General features: G+C 45.4%; 1 protein-coding gene across 1 annotated transcript in view; it reads left to right on the top strand.

Annotated features, from left to right (window-relative positions):
- Window positions 1-22143, top strand: part of SLC12A8 (solute carrier family 12, member 8) — a 46757-nt gene that overhangs the window by 9136 nt on the left and 15478 nt on the right. The window contains exons 5-6 of the mRNA XM_009085245.1: window positions 14351-14464; window positions 21415-21502. Coding sequence (XP_009083493.1) covers window positions 14351-14464; window positions 21415-21502 — 202 coding nt within the window. The remainder of the gene's footprint in view (window positions 1-14350; window positions 14465-21414; window positions 21503-22143) is intronic.

Here is a 22143-nt window from a genome sequence, read left to right as displayed (position 1 = left end):
TCGAAGGTCTTACCCGGCTGCCTTTGTGTGGTTGCGCTGGGTGGAGTCTGCTCTTCTCCCCATTCCCGCAGCTCACACCCAGGCACACACCAAATCGGATATTGTCCAAGCACTCACTCCCTTCCTGTGGTTTGCCTTTATTTTTAGTCTGAGGACGGAGCATGTTTACACAAAAGGGGGCTTCTCAGCAGGGTTTCCCGCTGCTTTTGCTCCTTTTTTTTCCCTTTCTCTTGCCGTGGCTCCCTCCCGAGCCGGATTCCTGCAGCCCGGAGCTGCGGCTGGAGATGCTGAGCGGCTCCAGCAGACAGGGTTAACTCTGTTACTTGTCCAGATGCTGCTGACCCCGCTGGGACTGCTCCCTGCCAGCCTGCCCTGTGCCTCTTCCTGACCCGAGGCTTTCGCTCCTTTCCACAAACTGCCTGCAGGGTGGGGTGGGACTGTCTGATTTCTTGGAGTTAATCCTAAATCCTCCCTTGACTCCAGCTGGCACTTCCCCTGGGGCTAGGGAACAGCCTCAGGCTGCGATCTCAGACAGGGGTGGGTAGTGAGGAGAGGGGTTCCCTGTACTGTCTGAAAACCAACCTCATTGAGCTGTCTCTGGCCACTCGCCTTAATATTTGGTCCCACCTCCAGAATCGTGCTCCTTCCTTCAGACAGAAAACATCCATATTCCCTTTCTCCTTAGGCACAGGTTAGTGCTTTTACCAAACCTAACACAGGTGAATTGAAATCGGTCAGTGCTCAACTTCTCAACCCTTAACCAAGACCCGGCACAAATTTTCATGGTAGCGACATAGGGTTTTTTCTTTTGGATTGCATATTTTTGCATTTTAATTCTGGAGGTTCATACCTCAAGATCAGCCAGAGTTATTTTTGGAGGAGCAGTGAATGTAGAGGAGAGGATGCTCCTCTCCATGACCAGCTCCTCAGAACAGTATGTGAAACTTTTTGGCCTTTTCGTGTCCTGAACGTTAGAGTCACGGAAAAAAAGAAGATAAGACGGCGGTTAATGCCCACTCTTTTATTTTCCTAGCATATCTCTGCTAGTTTTTGTGTAGGGTGACTCCCAAATACTCCCTTTCAATTAGGCGCCTGCTTTCCTGTTTTGGCAGTGGCTCCCAGGTGCCCTGTTAAAGCAGAGCGGCTGTGGGAGCGTGTGGGGGGACAATCACTGCGGGGAGGGCTGGTGTTAATTTGGTTGTGCTTTGATGGGGAGATGAAAGGAATCACAACATGAGCTAAAGGAGCCAGACAACAGCCTCTGAAATGCCTGCGGAGGGGAATAAATTATTTGTTGGCAATTCAATAATTGTGTCCCCTTGGGCTGGGATCCCTCCATCCTGCAGAAGCCTGGCTGTGTGGAGCTAAGCCCCTCTCCTCCCAGCTGGGAAGTCTGGGGAGTTCATTTCTCAGGGACGCAGGGAGGTTTGAAAGGCATGTTGCTGTCAGGGTGCTTCTGCTTGGGATTATTTTCCATGCAAACCACATCCTTTATGTCACCCACTTGAGTTTTAGCTTCCCAAAGTTGCTCACACAGAGCCCAGAAAACTCATTTATCATTTTCACTACTTCCTCTGAGGGCAACTGCTTTGCAGGATTCATCCCCCCTCCAGCACTCTGTGGCTGAGCTGGGGAGCTGATGCTCTCCTGCGGGTACCACTGGTGAGGAGCTGTGGGAGATGAGCTTTGCCTGGAGCTGCTCCAGCAGACAGGGAACCTGCAATTGTGAAAGTGATTTATGTATGTAAACACTGGTATTGTAAAGATCCCTCAAAAGGTGCCTTTGGGGCTTTGATGGACTGAATGAATTAAATATATAAATATATTCCCACATATTTAATATGAAAGTGAGCAAAGCATCCTAGTCAAGGGCCTTTGCTTGGCTCTGGATTGTTTTGTTTTATTTTTGGGCACAAGGGGTGTGCCCCGATATCATAAGAGAGGGTGCAGGAAGGATGTATGTGTCAGAAGATGATCTGCAGCTAATCCCAGAGGCTTTATCCACGCTGATTGCTGACTTCCTGGCCTGAGACACATCTGGAAACTGGCATCAAATTCCAAGTAGAAATCACTGAGTTGAACGGCAGCATAAAAAAAAAATATCCCACTTTGCTACTGAACAAGGTAGACACCGTGGTGAATAAAAGCAGGAGGCTGCTAATACACTCTTTATTTATTAAAAAACACGGGATTGCTTTTCCCAGGTTTTTCCAATTATAGTGCATTGAATGGCCCTGACATCACTCTTGAGCCAGGGCCAGCCTATTCAACAGTCTGGCGAAGACATTTATTAACTGGTTACCTGCCAATTGTCTGGGCTAGGAGCTGCGGGACAGATGTGTTTTGAAAAGTGATAACATTGTTAGAGGCCTTATTTAGATAGTGAGAGGAAAGCTACACTACTCTGTCCAGGCTCTCTGAAGTAGGTATTTAAAGCAGTTTATTTTAAAAAAAATTTGGTTGAGATGTAACTCTGCCTCCCTGTTTGTAGGTAGGTTTTTACAGTGTTTCCTTGCTGGAGGACATCCAGCAGTGGGACTTTGTTGAGGAGCTGCAGTCTCACTTGCTGGCAGATAATCAGGGTGTCAGTACAGCTGCTGCACCCTGGGGGCTGAGACTGGCACCCCTGTGCCCCTGCTCTGCTGGGACCAGGCAGGATTTCTGAGCCTGCTGCCCTGAAGCATCTCCCAGGAGGTAGGTATGGAGGAAGGAAGGAGAGCTCAGGGCCTGCAAGTCCCTGTCCTCCTGCACGCACTGGGCTGCCCTGGGGATGGATGCCACGTGTATCTAATCTGCTCTTAAAAGTTTCCAGTGATGGATCCTTTGCTGCATCCTTGGAGACCTTGCTCTAGTCAGTCAGGCTAATCCCTGCTTCCTGCAGCCAAATCCTACCATTTTGGGTCTCTTGAAGACTTGGGGGCAGTGTGATATCCTTCCTTTGTGCATTAAACCAGCTTGCTTGGAAGACTTTGGGTGCTTCTCTCCAGTCTTCTTTGCTCTAGACTGTGCCATCCCAGTGGCTATGTGGGGCATGGGAGTGAGCTGCCTCTGCCACATGCTGCCAAGGGCAAGGAGAGTCTTGACCTCACTTGAAACCCTAAAGTGTCCTACTGCATGTTGCTGTCAGGGACTGGCTGGCCCAGGTCCATTCCTGAAGCAGGAGAGGGTTTGCTGAGGTTGTTAATAGGTAATACTGCTCCTGTTTTATACAAGAGATTATGTACACATTGATTTAACCTTTAATTTCTTTGCAGTTTCCCTGCAAGTCAATGCTAAGCTCATCTTCCTAGAGCTTGTAAATAAATCCTGAAATACCTCATCTGGCTTTGCCCCCTGCTAGACACTGTCTTCACGTGGGCTTTCCCCACCCATTCCTCCCATAAAACCTCCTGTGCAGGCTCTCTGTTCAGCAGTGACTTGTTTAATGCTAGAGGACTAATAAAACTGCCTGGTTTGAGGAACATATATGTCATCCCACGATCTCTCCACCTCTCCCCGGTGCTGTGTTTAAACAGGACAGCTTTATTTAATGGCATTGATTTTTTTCTCCTCTTTTTTTTTTTTTTTTGTGCCACCACATAATTGTTTTCAAATGATGGAGATATTTTACCTCCTCTTTTTTCATTCCCCCAGTGTTTAATTCCAGTCACAGTTCAGCTGTGCCTTGAATCAGCTTTCCTTATTTAGGGATTTAATTTACGAAGATAATTTCTAGATATTAGATCTTCCTTCAGCCACTGCACTTCTAGTTTGCTTTCCTCTCCTAGGCTACAGAGAAAACTTGGCATGGGACATGGGTCCTTATCTTCTGCTCATCATCTTATCTCCTGGCCTGTCTTAACAATTTTTGGCCTTTTTGACTGTAGGTAAGGAATTTTATCCTGGTTGTACCTTCACTAGCCTGGATAGTGGCCCAGTGGTTCTTCCTTGTTTTCTTTTTCTACTCAAAGGGGAAATACATCCATTAAAAAATGTGATTTTGTTAGAGAAAATGTATTCTCTGATTGAAATGGAATTCAATTAATAGTTTCAAACAAACAAAACCAAATCTTTTTAGGCAACAACATCTCACTCAACCTTTCCAAAATCAAACACTGTTTGATTTCCACTTTGATTTGCATTCTGAAGCTAGACTTGAGGCTGTAGCTCTGTGTGGCTGATGAAAATCTTCCAAAACTGAAAGAAAACTATTGTTTTAGACACAAAATCAAAATGTCAATAAATGGAGTAATTTTATTTTGAAGTACTATTGTCGTATGGATAACATATCCATAACTTGGAAGTATGGGATGCTCTAGCCATGAATATGGCAGAAGACTCTGTAGACCATGGCAGGACCCAGTGCATTAAGTTATATCATGATTTACTGCTTTTGTTTGAAAGATGGGGTTTGATCAGCATGGTTTGGGCTTTTTTCCCAAACAATACACGGAGTAGGTCCGAGATAGAGAGGAGGTCACTCCAACGAGTCCAAAGGATGTGTGTCATCACTGCTGCTGCTCAACAGCCATTCATTTTCCTCCAATTGTTGTGCCTTGACTCAGCCTAAATTCTGATTTTTCAAGACTAGGATTTTTCATTGGAAAAGTTCTGCAGAACCTCCCACAACTGGGGAATCTTCCAAGAAATATCACTCTGTAATTGATAATGACATCCCATTGATGCAAACTATTTTCCTAGAAAAAGGATGAAGCGAGAGACATTTTACTTCTCGTTTTCTTTGTGGTGAATAAAACCATTTCTGCCAGCTGGTTTGAATAGCACTGAACAAGCCAGATTATGGATACCACATCAGAAAATCAAATAATAATGGAAGGATTTATATATTACAGCAAGTCTAGTGCTTAGCATTAAATAATATAAAACATAAGTGGAATTTATAAAGTTGAAACACCTGTGTTAAAATCTCTTCCCTTTTTCTTGTCCTAAACAGAATTTTAGAGTTTCCGCCTGCAGAAAATATTTATTTTTTTGCTTTTTTTAAAAAAGAATTATTCAAACCCACCAACCTGTAGAGACAGAATAAGTGCCAAACAGCTTCACTAGCTAATTCCACAGGCACATTCCTAAGTTTTCCTTTATATAAGCAGTGCTGAGGCACTGAGCATTTGTGATGAGGAGCTGCCCGTGTGGGCCCTTGCAGGCTCCGAGTGTGCTCTTGTGTATGTTAGTAGTTTTCCACTTTCCTGAGAAGCTGAGGTGGAGATAACCCAGGCGCATGGGGAGTTGGGCAGAAATTAATGTTTCCTCCCACCCAGTCCAGTCCTGCAGGAGATGTGATGTGGCTGAGGAGAGCCTGGGGGGGAGCATAGGCTGCCTCATGATTTGAGAGAGGTGACAGCATCCTGCAAATGAAATTTGCTGCATTAGCTAAAGACAAACATTGGAGACAGATTTAAGCAGCTCCCTTTGTTTATTCTGCCTTTTGTGCTATATTTAGGTGTTGGCCAGCACCCAGTATTGCAGGTTCATTTGCTTTAGGGAGAGGAGGTGCTTGTGACCTGGTGGCTCTTGTGTTTGGGATGCTCCACGTGGAGATTAGAGATGAACCATGAGCGCACTTACTGGGGGTGCATTTATGAGAGAGGATGTGAATACTTGGGTTTGTCACATGTGTAAAGGACAGATGCCCCCTGAGCAGTTTTTTTGCAGGTGTCCTCAAAGAGTTCACCCCTGGCGCTTCTGCTCCAGGCTTGCTTGCTGCTCACTCGAGGGTTTTCAGTGCACAGATCCCATGCTCCTCTGTGCCTTCCATAACACAGCACAGCATTGTCCTGGCTGATGTTAAACCTCTTTCCAAGAGCATCCTGCAGCAGGCTGGTTTGCTCAGCAGGGTGTGCTGCTGAAATCCTGAGCATCTTAAGAAGAGGTCGCCCAGAGTGCTTTCCCTCGACAGCACTGTCAGGCTCCACGCTTGCTAATTTGTCTGCTCAACTGAGAAATATTTATGCACAGGGTGATTCATCACTCTGCAGCAAGGTTGCTGGCAGCTGTCAGCATGCTGCCTGTCTCTACGTGGTGGTGCTGGAAGTGTGGTCTAAATACCCTGGTTTTGCCACCAGCAGTGGTGGGTGGGGATGTACAGGTGTGGAGGAGGGTGTTTTTTGGGAGAGGGTTAATAGTGGGATACCTCGGAGCGCATGGCAGCAGGAAGCTGTATTGTGTGTTGATTTTAAACAGGAGGTTTGGGAGATCAGCTCTGGAGCAGAAAACGGGCTCGGGAGGAACAAACACTCACTGCTTCAGAAGGGCGGCGATTTCCTTTTGGGTAAACACGTCATTAATCTCAGGGAACACATTCTTTTCCATCAAAAGATAAGGGATTCTAGTTGCCTTTCTCAGGGCTTGGCCTTTTTAGATTGTTTTAACTGTGGCTTTTGCTCCTTCAATTACAGACTGTATATAATCTCTCATTTTCGGTTTGCTGGGCTTATTGTCGGTGCAGAGAAAGTCTTGGGCAAGGGAACTTCTTCCCTTCTTTCTTTAAATTTGCTCTGATCCTTCTTCCCCACTGCCCTCTTGCCAAATTTATTTTTCCACTAAAAACCTGTCTATTTTTTGCTACTTGCAGCTCTGACGAATTCAAAACGTAAGTGTGGTGTTTGTCCTAATTTATGGAACAATCTCCCTAGTGCTGCTGATAAAATAGGAGCTTATTTGTTCACCACAAGTGGAAAAATAGCAATGGGCTTCTCTCCCCACCCTGGGCTGCCTCTTGCTGCTCAGCTTTGGTTTGGTATTTTTGAGGGCACCTCTTGCTGTGGGCAGCAAGGCATGGGGCGATGCTGGCTATGGCACCCAGTGCTTAATTTTCAGCTGGAACTATCCTACGTGGGGAGACAGCAGTGACAGAGCTGCTGCTTTTGCTTCTGCTCCCTGTGGCTTGGGGTCTGTGGTCACTCTGAGCTCTTTTGATAGTAATGTGTTTAACTGGCATTTAGGGATGAAATTACAGAGGGAATTGAGTCCCTTCACATTCTTACCTCCTCTTCTTCCTGCTACTTTCTGCTAAGGGCTGCCAGCAGCAGCATGGGTTGAGGTGGGGTAGAGCAGGAGCTGGGAAGCTCCCACATCCTGCATCTCTCTGTGCTCTGGCAGCTTGGGCAGATGCTTTGCAGGCTTGCTGCACTGATCTGTCAGTGCTGCCACATGCCGTTGTGTTAATTGCATAATAGCTTCATTTTTATCACTGAATAATCATTGACCTGCATGTATTCAACACACCAATTCCTCTCTATTTTTCCCTTGCCTAGTTTAAGACTCCCTAAGCAGAAATAGTGAGGCTGTGGGAGCCGCCAGCAGATAGGATGTGGCCCTGAGGACTGAGATGAGCCCAAGTCATGATGTCATTTGTGACATACTGAGAGTGAACCTGCAGGGAATGATCAGAAATCCTGTGTTTGCTCTTCTCCACCTGGGCTGGGCCTCATCTTCTGCTATGAAGCTATGCTGCTGCCCACAAATCCAACACGGAGCTGACATGCTCCTGGCTCATAGGAAATGTGCACTGATCTGTGCTGACTCACATGGCATGTATGTTGCACTGAGGCTGTAGAAAAGGGCAGCCCAGGTTTGGTGAACTTGGTCCCCTGGGTATATGAGTCCAGCGGTAGCTATCAGAAGTTGGAGTTATCAGACTCATCAGTCCATCCCATTCCCCTCAAGCTCTGCTTTCCTGCAGCTCTTCTTTTCCTTCTATTTCGTCCCAGTCTTCCAGCCAAAACTTGTCTATCCAAAGATGAAGCAGGAGATGTCCTGGAAGATGTTAAAACATTTCTGTACCCCCGTACCAGTTCAGCAAAGGTCATGTATATTCTCTGTGCCTGCCAGAGCAGCTCTGCCTGTAGACATCCTTTGCTTTCATGACTCACCAGTTCCCTCACCGTTCTCTTAGAGAACTGGGACTTTCTGATGAAAATCTGTTTATGCATCCCACAGGGCAAGCGTCAGCCCACATCAAGTTGAGCAGTGGACTAGTAACACAGAAAACCCACCATACTGTCCTCTGTCCACTTGCAGCGCTGCTTCTCTCTCTCTCTGTTTTCCTTCCCAACCTTTCCATGTTTTTCTCATACATATCTGCCTCCACCTGCCCTGCACTAGGCTGGCAGCAGTTGGGCAACATGTGGGAGTGGTGATGGTAGTGCTGAACTTGCCTGTGAAAAAATATTAGGAGGACCTTGGGAGCTGGAGCTGGGCAGTTGCAAAGGCACAGGTGCAGAAGTGGCCCAGCCTGGCAAGAGTGTTGGAAATGTGATTGTTAATGTCAGTGTTAAACAAGCCCAAGCACAGGAAGCCAAGCGTGTGCACGGAGGGATGTAGAGGCATGGGGCTTGCTGACTACACTGCTTTGATTGATTTGTTTTTCATTCTGTTGGGAGAGGTGATTCAAATGTTATTTGTGACTCTGGTGCCTTCTTTATGCCTCTTCAATCATGCCAACGTGCTGGAGAGGTGCACCATTTTCAGTGTCCTTCATTGAGTGTGCTGCATGGCATTGCAGGGCTGTGGCTGTGGTCTTTGAGACCCATGTCATTCTCTGGCACACCCAGCACTTCACTGGGGAAGTCCAGAGCCATCCAGAGTGTGGATCTGTTGGTGCAGAGCATCTTTCAGAGCTGTTGTGTCACAGGGTCTTGTGCTGTTTGTTGCCTCAAGTTAAATTTCAGTGTTTGCATAGTGTGTGGGGAACACAAAGATAAGGACCTTGGGGTTTGGACAACGTTCGTGGCTTTGCATCTCTTCACATCTACAGTTTCTATGTGGATGGTTAATCCTGTTTATCTGCAATTGCACACTGAGATGCTGAAAAACCTATTGCTGGTTGTGCTTTGGCAACAAAATGTTACTGCATTAAAGCCAACCATGCCTGACTTTCCCTTGGCAAGTGAAGATGCTGTTCTTGTGGGATAGGCTAAGGCTGGCAAGTACATTTTGGTGAGCATGGTGATCGCCAGACCATGGATGAACTGCAGGCAGGAGACGGAGTAGTATTGCAAGAGCTTTTGGAGGGAGAATTTCAGTCCTTTGCAGCTGTAGAGCACTTCAACCTCTGTAAGAATTAATCTGGTTTAGGCCACCCAACAGTCATCTGATAGACCACAACTGCTGAGAGTTACCAGCTTGACAGGGCTTGACTTGCCCACCAGGGAGTTAACAGCTCAGAAATTCTGGGCTTGTACCTTGCCCTTGGCTAAGAGTTTGGAGGAGGAAAACATAAGCATGTGGTTGGTGAGGGGTGAAACCTGATCTTACTGCAGATGTGTGTGTTCAGATGAGAACGGCAGCTGTGGGACCAGGCTATGAGGACCATTCCTGTTCTCTCCATGCTGGTGTGCCTGGGTATCTCCAGTACCTGCACCAGGACCTTGTTATAGGTGTGTGCTTGGACTGGCATCCAAGGGGAGCAACTGGATTTCAGAGCTTATGCCAGAAGGGTTTAGAGAAGGAAGAAGCAGGAAAGAAAGAGCGAGCAGAGATAATTATGCCAAGGATATATAATTACTCTTTGGCTCTCCATGTCTGACATCACACAGGATCCTGAAAATGCTGGGGTCAGACCTGGGAAATGTTCTGCAAGACAAACACTTCCAGCTGTTCCTCTGAAAGCAAATCTCAGCAAGTACCTTCCAGGCGGGAATGTGTGGGCTCACTTATATATGAAACGAAAAAAAAATCTCACAATTTCAAGCCTTCAGCATTCACCTTCATAATTAAAATCTCTAATCACAAGCAGAGTGCAATAAGTTACTGTCTTCTGGGAGCTGTTTCTTAAGGTGGTTTTCCATTTTTGCCTTATTTAGCCCCTGCCTCGGTGCCAGGCTTTACTTAACCTTAAGCTTGTGAGCAGGCTTATTGAATTTGGCCAAGACTTGACTAATCTGTAATGAGCTCCAGGTTGCCTGGAACTTGGCAGCACTGTCGTCCCCTGTGCCGTTGCATAATGACCTGACCCCGTGTAACCACAGTTTTGCCTTGTGCCACTTCAACCTCTTTGAATTCCCGCCCTGAAACCCTGAGCTTCATGGAGGGGGCTGCACTCATAAGGCATGTCCTAAGTGCCAAGCCCCTCCTTGTCTGCTTTCATCCCCTTCCACAGGGCAAGAGGTGGGAGAAAGTGCAAGAAGAGCTCAAACATGGAAATCAGCCTGGGCACAGGGGGGTTGCAGTGATGGCAATCAGGTGAAGGCTGGGACCTCCTCCCAGGCACTGATGGTGGCTTAGGGGACATGAGAATCCTGACCATCTTCCTCCTTCTCCTCTGGCTGCATCAGGCTGGTGTGCAGCCTCCTGTGGTCCCCCTGTGCTTGTGAATGGAGGGTGCTCATCGTGGAAGCTCTTCCATTTCGAACTTGCTAGGTGGTATTTATTGTTTGTTATATCATTTTAATAAGGGCAACTGGAAGGATTTAATTTGTGAAAAATCACAGGAATAATTCAGATGTTGCTCAAAGTCAATTTTTTCCCTGTTGTTTATTTATATCAGCTCAACCACTTGAGAAACCCATTATTTGCTTTCTCCTTATTGAGTATCTAATGATGACAATAAATTGTTACCGCTCTTTATTGTGCATTTCCCATAAGGCTGACACGGCACAGAGAAGGAACCGGATTCTTTTCTTCTAGTATGACACTGGGAAGATTGTTTATAGCACTTCAGCTCCAGCCCTCTGCAAGCCAACTGAGAGCAGGATCGTTAAAGGCAGGATTTAGAGTCTGTGGGGTTGCATAAATTGATTGAGAGCAAATTTGTCGGACAAACATTGTGTAATGAGCAGGGAGGGAGAAATCTGGTTTGGATCTCTTGTACCCAGCAGTAGGCCAGAGAAAAAGATCTTACAAAAAAAAAAAATCAATAAAATAATCTTGCCTTGTTTGGAAAGCAGAGTGCCAAATATAGACCCTATCACATTTCCTTCCCTCCTCCTTCCAAAGCTCGTCCTTTTGAAGTGCACTTTCAATGGGATGTGGATAATTGACTCTGTGAACAACTGACCGAGGGCTCTGTTGGTTTAACCGATTGGTCTCAGTTGCTGATTCCTGTTTTGTTTTGGATGATTTTCAGCCCAATTGCTCCGTCAGCTACAATTAGTCCCATTAATATGACAGCTGAAGGGTCACAGATGACTCGCTCTGGTCGCAGGCAGGAGATGCTCACAGCGTGTTGTCCTCAGCTCCATGCTCATTGTCGATAGCTTGCTTGAATTGATGGCGACTGCAAATCTAGATGCAAAACTGATCAAAAGGGATGTGAGATATGCTTCACAGGAGGGTGATTGACTGAGAAATGAGGTTGCAATAACTACTAACATTTGGATGAATTTCTCTTTAATTTGTCAAGAAAGTTCCTGATTCGGTATGCAGGGGAAATGTGGAATGGTTGGGCTTCCTCTCGCCTGCCAGAGCCATGAGGAGAGGAAGCAGAAATGGGATGGAGTTGTAGGCACATCCTGTGGCTCTTTCAACAAATCCATGGCTGTCGTTTTCTGTGGTTCTAGTGACATCTGCCATGGTTTTGGGCTTTGTCTTTTCCACACGGGATTTCCACTTGGGGAAATAAAATAGGAAAGGAAACCACATGCAAATGAATAGAGCACAAGGGATTGTTTGACTTCTTGGATTCCTAGGGGTCAGGTGCACGCAGGTGCAGGCCAGACATCAGTCTCATGGGTCTCATGGTCAGTCTGTGGCCATAGTATGGCCAAAAGTGTAACACAGAAAATAATCTGATTGTGTACTTGGCCTTTTGTATGAGGAAGGAAACAGAAGGCACCCAAAGTGCCTTACTTGAATTATACAGCCCCAAAAAACCACTGCAAGACCCCTGTTGGAGATGGTTTACCTGCAAAGCAGGGCATTGTGCCTGGTAAGGTTCTACAAGAGTCTGGTTTTGGTTTGGTGTTATTTGGCACTTTTCTGAACTTCCTGGATGATAGAAAAGAGAATATGCAGATTTGATTTGAAGATGAGCCCCAGCTGGGAAGGGCTTGCAGTAGCCTGGCAGAGAGGGTCAGGCTTTCAGATCACGTCTTCAAACTGGAGAAGTGGTGTGAAAAGGATGATTTGTGGTTAGGTGAAGCCTCAGTGATAAAGACAGGAAAATATGAGAGTAAAGCAACAAGGGAGGCTAGAGTCCACTTCACGGGAGATTTTTATGATCAATGTGGCAAACCTTTGTCAAGTGACATAGATGTATTTGCTGCCACTGCTGCAAAGCACAGGTTGGAGAAGGCCTACAGATCTTCTTGGGGTGAGATGAATATTTTGCTCATTTCTTTTGTTTTACTAATGAAACATTAACATTTTTTATGAAGAGCACATACTTTATGAAAAATCCCTTGGCCAAGGACCACAGTTTTCCTCGAGCAGTTTGATGGGAGCTTTGCAGGCAGCCCGTGTGCTGTCATGGGCATGAATTCCAGTTGAAGACACTTGGGTCTGGTCTTACAGGAACATGCAGCCTACACAAATTCCCCCTTTATTTCTTCAGAAACTGCACTTTTTTGCAGACATCTGTGAGGTCCAGAGGTCAGTGTGTTGTGCTGAGCTTATTCCCTTTAAATCTCGTCTGGGACTTGTTCCTGGTGAAGATAGCTTGTGCTTTTAAAAAGCCTAGCAGCAGGAGACCTTTTCTATCAGTGTGTTTCCATCCATGTTTGGGCAACACAATGAATGCAGATGTAGTAGGAAACTTTTGATTATCTATAGGATTTTTTCTGTGACAACTTCAAAGCTCTGTGGTTAGTTATATTCTGAGACTTTAAATGGATATGTCTTGTGTTCAGAGATCTGATTTAATTTTCCGGTTTAATCTATTGTCCAAACATCATTAATGTTTTCTTTGAGGCATGGGACAGCTTTGATAGAGTCTTTTTTTAATTTCTGGCCATCACCCTGTGCAGCCATAAACAACATCCTGCCTGCTAATGAGAAAATGCAAGTTATTGCAGTCACATGTCTTGTGGAAATAGATTGTAGTGGCAGGAGAAAAAAAGAAGCCGACTTAGCTCACATCCATCCTCAGCTGGCACGAGCATTTCGATTACTGATAGTCAGGAGATGTTTCCATGGATTGAGATACCCCATTAAAAAGGAGTGTTTCGTGTTGAAAATGAAATTATTAATTTCAGATATATCCATCAGCTCTTTAACCTGCTTTCATGCTTTTCTATCTATAAGCACGTAAACCCTTTCCTAATTAATGCCACGCTGGTATGTCAGCTGTTGGGCTCAACTATTCCTAAAAAATCCAGGTTTCTGAAAGAATTTGACCCATCCTTCCAGTGTGAAGTGAGGAAGTAGGATCCTCCATTATATACTCAGTAAACCAGGTGCATGACATTGATATCCTTCCCATTGCTTTTTCCTCTTTTCCATCGTCTGTAGAAATTTTTGTTTGGAAAGTAAAACTTGTGTGTGTATGACCTTAGAAAGTCAGGGCAGAAGTCGGTGTGGGGAGTGGGGCACAGCCCAGTGTCTCAACATTTGTTCCCTGTTGTGCCATGATAATCATCTGCAGAAGATTTGTGACGGGGGGTGGCTGGTTGTGATGCACAGTCCCATGTTTAGACATGATTTGGAGATGCTAACACAGTGACAGGAGAGCATTTGCATCACAAGGGTAAGTGCACAATTAGGCAATGACACAGTGACAGGAGAGCATTTGCATCACGAGGGTAAGTGCACAATTAGGCAATGGGAGGTTTTAGAGCACCTAATTCCTTCTCTACTGAGAGAGCCACCTTGTAGGGGAGAACCCACACTGTGACAAACTGGCGTTATTGGCTTTGAGTTCATTGACAACAAGTGTATAAAATGAATGTATTGGTAGTAGCTTCACAGCATGGACATATCTCAGGTCTTGTCTGTGCAGGAGCTTGACCGACAGGAACACAGCATTGGGATATGGTGTGAGGGCTTGCGCAGAAATGCAGCATAATTTTGCTGGTTTTGGAAGGTGGGTTAATGTGGCATAGTACAAAGATTAGCTGATCCCTACAGCCAGTTTTCCTCAGTGGCCAGATGTTACAGGAAGATGCTCTGCTTGCTTGCAGACAGGACTCAATATGATCTGTGTTCTGGCTTGGCAAGAACTGCCCAGCCTGGTGGTGTCTCTTGATGTGCTGACCTGCACCACTGCACCTTTCCCTGACACTTGCACCCTTGTAACCACGCTGACCTCTTCTCTGCTTTCCCCCCCCACCATATAAGTTGACATTCATCATTTCAAATGAAGCAGATGCTGCAGTTGTGTGTATTTAGAGGATATGTAATGCTGAGAGCAGCTGGAGGGTCTCCTGCAGTCCTGATGGTTCCTGAGGTTCTCCTCTCACCCTCTATGTCTTCACAGAGCATGGCTTCGTTGGCTACCCGGAAGAGCTGATGTTCAACAACACACTGCCAGACTACAGCCAGGGGGAGTCTTTCTTCACTGTTTTTGGAGTGTTTTTCCCAGCTGCCACAGGTACAGTCAAGTTTTATCCTCCACCTCTTTCTCTCCTCAGGCATATCTCAGAGATGAGTGGAGTTCCTCTGGGCTGTGAGGCAAAGTGAGCAGGACTGCACTCAGCCATGGCAGACTCGGGTGGTTGATTCAAAATTCTCAGGCTTCCCTCCAGCATTTCAAATTTTGCACACTCCTGTCTTGTTTACTTGAAGTGCTCTTCTGTCTTTGTGGTCAGAAACTGCTGGTGAGCTCTGTGAGTTGATATGGTGGTGTCCTGCCAAGGATGAGGCTCAGGCACTGATCTTGCCCGATGCCTCAAACCTTTTTAAAAGGGCCAACTATAATTTATCATATTAGATGAGCCTTATGACTTGATTCCGCTGGGAGAGTGGGAAGAACCCAAGAGGACTTTCCCTCCATCCTTACCTCAGCAGATGGCCAAGCTGAGCTGATGCCATTGCTCATGATGCTGATTCATCACTCTCTCCATGGTGTCACTGGTTCATCTTTGCATGTTAGCAGAGCTCACATTTATGAGCTTCATTAGATGCCTTCATATTACTCATTCCGTTAAATTACCAGGAAGACTCATGTCCCCTTTCCAGAGCTGACAATCTCCAGTGGGAATGAAATAGCTATCAGTTGGAGTTACAATACCTTTTGTTGATGCTGGGTACTTTAAGCTATAAAAAGTACTGATTATAAGCAGTTTCCATAGTGATGAATCCTTGGATTACAGAATGAATTTTCAGAGGATTAGCTCTAAGCAACTTGCTGGAAGTTGTTTGCAGAATTGCTGCAGTACAGGGTGACAAATTAAAGGGCTTTGTGAGACAGATGGGACTGTAGGAATGGTCTGGTAGCAGGTCACTTTGTCAGGTGCACCTAGTGCAGGACTTCAAATTTTCCTTTGAAATCCTCTCTCCCAGTTAATCAGGCTGGCTATTGCCTCTGTGTTGACTTCCTCCTGGAAAAGTCAACTGCTTGAACTACTGGCACCATGGAGAAGTTGGATTCTGCTCTCTATTTTGCCATTTTTGACTGGCCTGAGTGAGTCCGTCAGCTGGAGAAAGAGACCCTCCTCAAGAGTTCTGCCTCTGGAACAGGAAACCAGTTTTTTTCTAGTTCCCTGGTCATAGAAGAAGGAATAGTTATGACAAAACTGTGGAGAAAATTATTGTGATTAGCCATATTAAATGATTCTTCATCACTGCTAATGCTTGGCTGCTAGGAAGAATGCCAAAGCTAATAGATACAATTTATTCAAAGCCCTGGCAGCCTGTTACTCTGTTTAGTTAGCAGCAGTAATACCAGTAGTAATGTTAAACATTCTATAAAAATGCAGTTTGGGATGATGTATAATTACTTCAGTTGTTGTGGAGTTCAGGAGCCTCATAAAACATTGGGTTGTGTTTGTTACTGTCTGTGGAAGAGCTTGTGGTCTGATTAAGAAATTTCTCGGATGGGAGTCAAGACTTCTCTGCTGCAGATCACGAATGGGGAGCCCAGTGCAGCTTCCAAAGTGCTGGGAACCAAGCTCACATCTCCTTGGGCTGGGGCAGTGAGTGAGGGCTGGTTCTTCCACGTCCTGCCTGCCCCAAGCTGGCACAGCTTTCCTTCCCCACAGGAGGGGTGTGATGCTGGGAACTTGGGTTCCTCAGGGGTCTCACATGGTGGAGCAGAGCTGCTTTGCACTGCATTGCCAGCAGGACTGGTTTGGAAATGATGTTTCAGGGGTAGATTTGGCAGCAGCATTAATAGGAGTCTGGAGAGATGCGATAGGATTGCCATTGCCTCTGATGCAGGGCAGGCAGTGTGGTGCAGACTCTGAGCAAGTGGTGGTGAGGAATGGCAGGGACAGATGAACATTACTCCCAGGACGTCACCTCCAGCTTGTGCTCCTGCTCAGCACCATCTTCAAGTGGTACCTACCTCTGCTGGAACCCCTGCAGTGACCCAACAAAAGCACTGGAAGCAAAATCCTTTGCTTCAAGATACAACAGAAATTTGGGGAGAGTTTCAGCAAAACAATATGCTGTTTAGTTTCGAGGGGTTACATGGAGCCAGTTTGAAACATTTCTCTGACCCAGAGCAATGTTCTGTTTATCTTTAATTATTAAAGGTTGTGTTTACTCTTTTTAATTTTTAGCATATGCTAGTTTACAATTTAAGATGCTGTTTTGATAACAACGTTTTTTAAAAAATGTTTAGGAAATTGTGAAACAAATTGTTTGGGCCTTTTTGAGATGAAATGTTCCTCTTTGAAGTGAAACTATTTTGATGTCTTTAGGATAAGCTCTTTCCTCTATCTTTGGAATGGTTTTCTGAATTCAATGGGTTTAAGTTTGGCCTCTGGGATGTACTGAAAAGTGGTTTTGAGTTGCCCATTTCCACCAAAATAGCACTGAAACAGAAACTTCCAAAATGCATGCTGGTAGCTGTAAAACCAAAGAGGGGCAGACACTTCAGGAAATGGGAGCAGGACTTGTGGGGAGCCAGGACCAAACAGGCAGCAGGAGCAGTCGGGGGCATGCTTTGACAAGGGCATGGGATGGTCATCCCAGCCTTTTGCAGACCAGTAGCAACATGCTTCCTCCTACAAGCAGCCTCCTTGGATCATTTTGCTGCAGGTCAGGTTGTTTTCTCTGTGTTTTATTGGTATGACTCCAGCAACGCGAGTGAAGTTATCCCAGTTTTATGGTTGAGTGGTGGCAAGCAAAGGCTGGTCTGTTTGCTTCCTGGGTAATAGCTCTTTAAACGATTTCATCTGGGTGTGCAGTGCAGCTGGCTTTATTCCCCCAAGTTTGTCATTTAATCATAGAGAAGTAGCTGAGTGATCCAAAACATACATCAACAGCTAGCCTAGATGGGAGTGAATGGGCATGGAAGACTCAGATTTGCTGGCTTGAGTCAAGAAGGCTAAAATACTCGCTACAAAAGATGTGAACATACTCCTATAGAGATGCTGTGCATTCACTAGACATTTTTCTACATGTTTGTAAATACCTTCTTAATGCACATGTTTTTCCCTGTGATAGGCAAACACTCAGCTACTCACCTCTCAGGAGCTGCCTGCCCATGGTCAGCTCCCAGCAGCAGCCACACAGCTATCAGTGTGTTACTAAAATGAAGATAAATGTCATTTCTGTTGTGCAAAATATGTTTTTCTTTTTCTACTAAATCCCCAAGGTTTTCTGTCTAATGAAAGAAGCGTGTTGTCATGTGATACGAGAAAGTAAGACGTCGTTTGAAGCGGCGTTAGTGGAAAATATCATCGTACTGAAACCGGTTCTGAAATAAACCATATTTGGCACTTGCAAAATGACAGCAAATAGATTTAGAAGTTTTGGGCTAAGTTATCAGATGATGTAAACTGGCACAACTCCATTGAAGTCTATGGAGAGGTGCCAGCTTACATCAGTGGAGAAGTTGGCCCTTTAAAAAAATTAGCTACAATCCTTATCTAAGATTTTCCATTCTTCATCTCTTGGGCAAAGGAAAAAACCAAACCCTTTTATATTTTATAGTAAGCTCACTGAAAAATGCAATGGGCGTTTGCAGGTGATCATATCTGTAGTTATAAACCTTAGCTGGTGGAGCTGATGGTTGTGTCTAACATACGGTGTAGGTGGTCCCCTCATGCACGTATCCACCGCCTGGATGATGCCCAGGACCAGATTATGCTGGGAATAGCAGCAATGTACAGACTGTCTCAGCCATAATTTCCTGGCTGGGTTGACCATGTTTTCACGCTTCCTTGTCCAGAAGCTTTGTCATTATCTGCTGCTCTCATAGATAATAGCCAGTGTGGAAAATCCAGCCTGCTATCTCATTGAAACAGAGAGGTGGATAATTTTCTCCATGGACAGTCTGCAGATATGATTGCTTGAGTTCAGAAGGGATTGGCCATTTCCCTAGGGATAGGTCTGCGTCTGAAGGAAGGAACGTCCTGATTTCTCTATGTCAGTGAGTTTTATATGCAAGTGTAGGGTTTTTCCTCTGTCAAGCAGCTTGTCAAGAATCTCTGCCAAGGCCTTTTGTGGCTTCTTGCAAGTCAGACCAGTTCTTTGGCAGGAGACGACCAAGGCTATAGATGGTGGAGATTGTTTAGGATGATGGCTTTTTGAAATTAATCAGTATGTCCTTTCATTGAAAAGTGTGTTGGTTAGTCTTCTGCTTGCAAAAGACCTTTTCAGAACTGCTCCTTGGCAGCTGTCTGGAAAATTGCTTTTTGGGTGGTGGTGGAGAGGTGACTCCATACATCTGTACTACCAGGTTGTCCATACTTTTGTACTAGTCAGGCCAGAGGCATAATTACAGCATGGAGGAGATGGCTTTGGCCTGAGTGACGGAGAATATCTGTGTTGGTTCCCTCTATGATGGCCTTGGCCTTTGGCCATGGAGGCCATGAGACTCTGATGACCTCCTGGCAGCCCTGACAGAAGCTAATGGTTTGCAGTGGCCTAGGTCTGACCCCTGATCACTGCTGGGCAGGAGGCCAGTCATCAATATCAAGATCCTCCTTATTGTGGGCTCTGGCAGGTCATCTCCTGGCTGCCCTTGAATATGTGTGGGTCTGTGGGAGGGAGGCAGTGAGGCAGCCTAGGCTGTGCAGTCATTGCTGTGCCGATGACTCACATCTTCAACTTTTTTCACATTCAGTCCAGAAAATGCCGTTTTGGTGTTTCCCCAGTGCTTTGCTGAGGCAGGACTTTGGATGAGGAAGAGGTGAGTCAAGCTCAAGTTGCAAGATTTAGAGGTGGTGCCAGATGTTTGAGAAACTTGGCCGAGATGCACATGAGATTCACAGCTGTCCTCCTGACAATAGTTTGCTCTCTTTGGAAGGAAAATTCACAGTGTTCTCAGCTTTCTGCTGTGTCCCTGAATTGCAAAGCAGCATGTCATCAAAGAGTGCTTCATAGAGACTTCATATGGCATGATATTTGTGATCATTTCCATGGACTTCTGCTTTCCTAACTTTTCTCACCTCCAGCTAAACCTACTGTGTAGCTACTTAAAAGGAGCAGGGCTTGAACAGTGCTTGGAAGCTTTATCTAGAGTAAACTATGGCAGTTGACAGGCTTTTAGCTGTGCTGTTCAGAAGTACATCCACAAAATAACCTTTCAGGAGAAAGCTGAGAACTCTTTTTGATTTATAATGCTTTCGGTATGGTGTCAAGGATTCAAATCTGGTCTGAATCTGGAAGAAAAGCTCTTCCAGGAGCTTAGGAATGCCAGAAGTCTGTGGGGACCAGGAAGGGGCTGTTTGGGCTCTGGCTGTGTGGTGGAGGGGACAGAAAAAGACAGCTGGTGAGTGGAATGGTCAAGGGGGAAAAAAGAGATGATCGAGGAAAAAGTATTAGTAATAAATAAATAAAGCCCTGGATGCCCAGCAAAGTCTGGAACAGAGCAGAGTTGAGCTCCTGTTCCTTGATTAGCAACTCAACCATTATGCCCTGTTGGCAGTCCATCAGTAGCCCTGCAAGGTCTATAGAAATGGGGGGGGCATCCATCTGGCCAAGCTGGGTTTGTCCCCATTGCCTTGGGATTTGTCCCACAGCTCCTGCTTACCCTTCATCTTGGGAGAAAACTCTTCCAAGCAGCAACCAAAGCTTTCAAGTGCAATGGGTTGTTGCTGATTTAGAACTGTAGTCACTTAGGTTTTCAGCCTCAGGGTTTGACTTGGGCATTCTTATGCCATCTGAGAATAAAGAATGACTGCTGGCTTTGGCAGTGGAGTGGCAGACTGACGTGTGGTTGGTCCCCTGCTGCCGGGGCTGGCAGATGCTGTGAGTGCCATGGTGTTGGCATCCTCCTTCTCATTGTTGTTCTCTGGTGATCTCACCCCAGCTCCCAGGGACCATGCCATCAGCACCAAGGGCTGGCTCCTGGCCCACATGTCCTTATGAAGGCATTAGTCTGACATCTGAGGGGTGGGACAGTGATGGGCAGAAGTTAGTTTCTTAAAGAAGCCTTTTGGTCCTGCCTTCAAATTGTCCAAATTCTTATAATGATTCTAAACCACAGATTTTTATTTGTTTATTTTGTATTTGTAGCAGATACCTGAAGTCTTCTAGGAAAACTTTTAAGATAATGTGACAAAGGAATTTGTGTTTTCTTGACAAGTCTGGTATGACTCCTCCAACTATGGACAAAACCTCTTAACCAATCTGTACCTTGGGTTTCTCGCCTTAGTGTGGAGACTGTAATCCTCTGCTCATCCTGTTTCCCTTTCTTGAGTCTTTAGATGGTAATTTTCTAGGCTAAGGTCTGTCCCTGATTGTACAATACCCTGTACTCTGGCCTAAAATAACAGCTGAATACTTTATTCTTAGTCATGCCATGTGTTTTCTACGTGACACTGGGACAATCACTTGCCCTCTCAGTGCTTCTGTTTTCCTATCTGCAAAGCAGAGATAATGCCTACTTCCAAAGCAGATCCCTTGGCTGGAAGGTGCCACCTACGTGCCGAGAACACCGTTACTGCCTGTGCTAAATGCTCATGTGATCATCATTTAACAGGGACAGGACAGGCTGTTTTGTAACAGTGGCTGTCCCCTCTGAATGCAGGGACCTGTAATGGATCTGGGCTGGGGGCTGGTACCACCTGCTGTGTCTGCTGCAGTGATGAACAGTGGCATTTTTCTTTTCAACAATTGGACAGCATTGTCTTCTGTGAGGTTTGTATTAAGATAAGATGGGTTTTGTTCAGATTCTGTTTCTTTTCTTCTCCCCCAGCATTGTTCGAACTGGACAAAGGGTTCTTTGACGTGTTAGTGGTGGCTTCTATTAAAGACATGAACAGTTTCTTACCAAGCAATCTATGGGAGCCAGAATTCATTTGTGTGGCAGTGCAATGAAGTGATATAGTTACTGTTCTGAAGCAATCAATGAACATATCGTAATGTGTGTTATATATACTATAACTTGGATTGACTCTAAATTGCACTTATGTCTGTAAAATACAGGTGTGATGGCTGGGTTCAACATGAGTGGGGATCTCCAGAAGCCTTCAGCCAACATCCCTCTGGGGTCCCTGGCTGCTATCGGCACCTCGTAAGTCATGGATTGGGGAAAATTTACTCTGGGGACTGCCCTGGATGTGACCAATCCATTTCATATTCCCATCAACCTTTTATTACTCAGCCATCTGGAAAATTAAAGTGTGGCTCTCATTCAAATTACCATCCATTACCATCACCTAATCTGGGTGGGTTAGAAGAGATGTTTGTTAATGCAGATGTAATCAGTCCTTCCTCTGCTGGGTGGGATGTGTGTTGGTGCTGGAGAGGTTGTGCTGCTGCAGCCCTGCTGACCCAGAATGGGTTCTCAAAGGCTTGGGGTGTGCTATTTTGTCACTTATTGCTGTAGATCTAAAAGGTTTTTTTTCTTTTTTTTTTCTTTCCTTTCTTTTTCTATATAAATAGAAATCTAAATGTTAAAACTTTTTATTTTTTATTACTGGGAAGATGAGGCCAAGACAGGTGAGATGACTTACCCATCTGCAAGGCCATGGGAACAGAGGGAGCTCTGCATCCTCAAGTGGTGCTCTCCCAAAGGAAATGCTACTTTCCAGTAGCCAAATACTGTTATGTATTAAAAAAAACCCCACCTCAGTAGGTTTTTCTGCCTGGTTTCATTACCACCTAAATTGCTTTTGAAATTATTACTTTTAACTGTGTACCAGGGTTCAGCCA

This window comes from Acanthisitta chloris, unplaced genomic scaffold (assembly GCF_000695815.1).
Source record: "Acanthisitta chloris isolate BGI_N310 unplaced genomic scaffold, ASM69581v1 scaffold12532, whole genome shotgun sequence".
Lineage (NCBI taxonomy): Eukaryota > Metazoa > Chordata > Aves > Passeriformes > Acanthisittidae > Acanthisitta > Acanthisitta chloris.
This window is presented reverse-complemented; position numbering and strand designations above follow the sequence as displayed.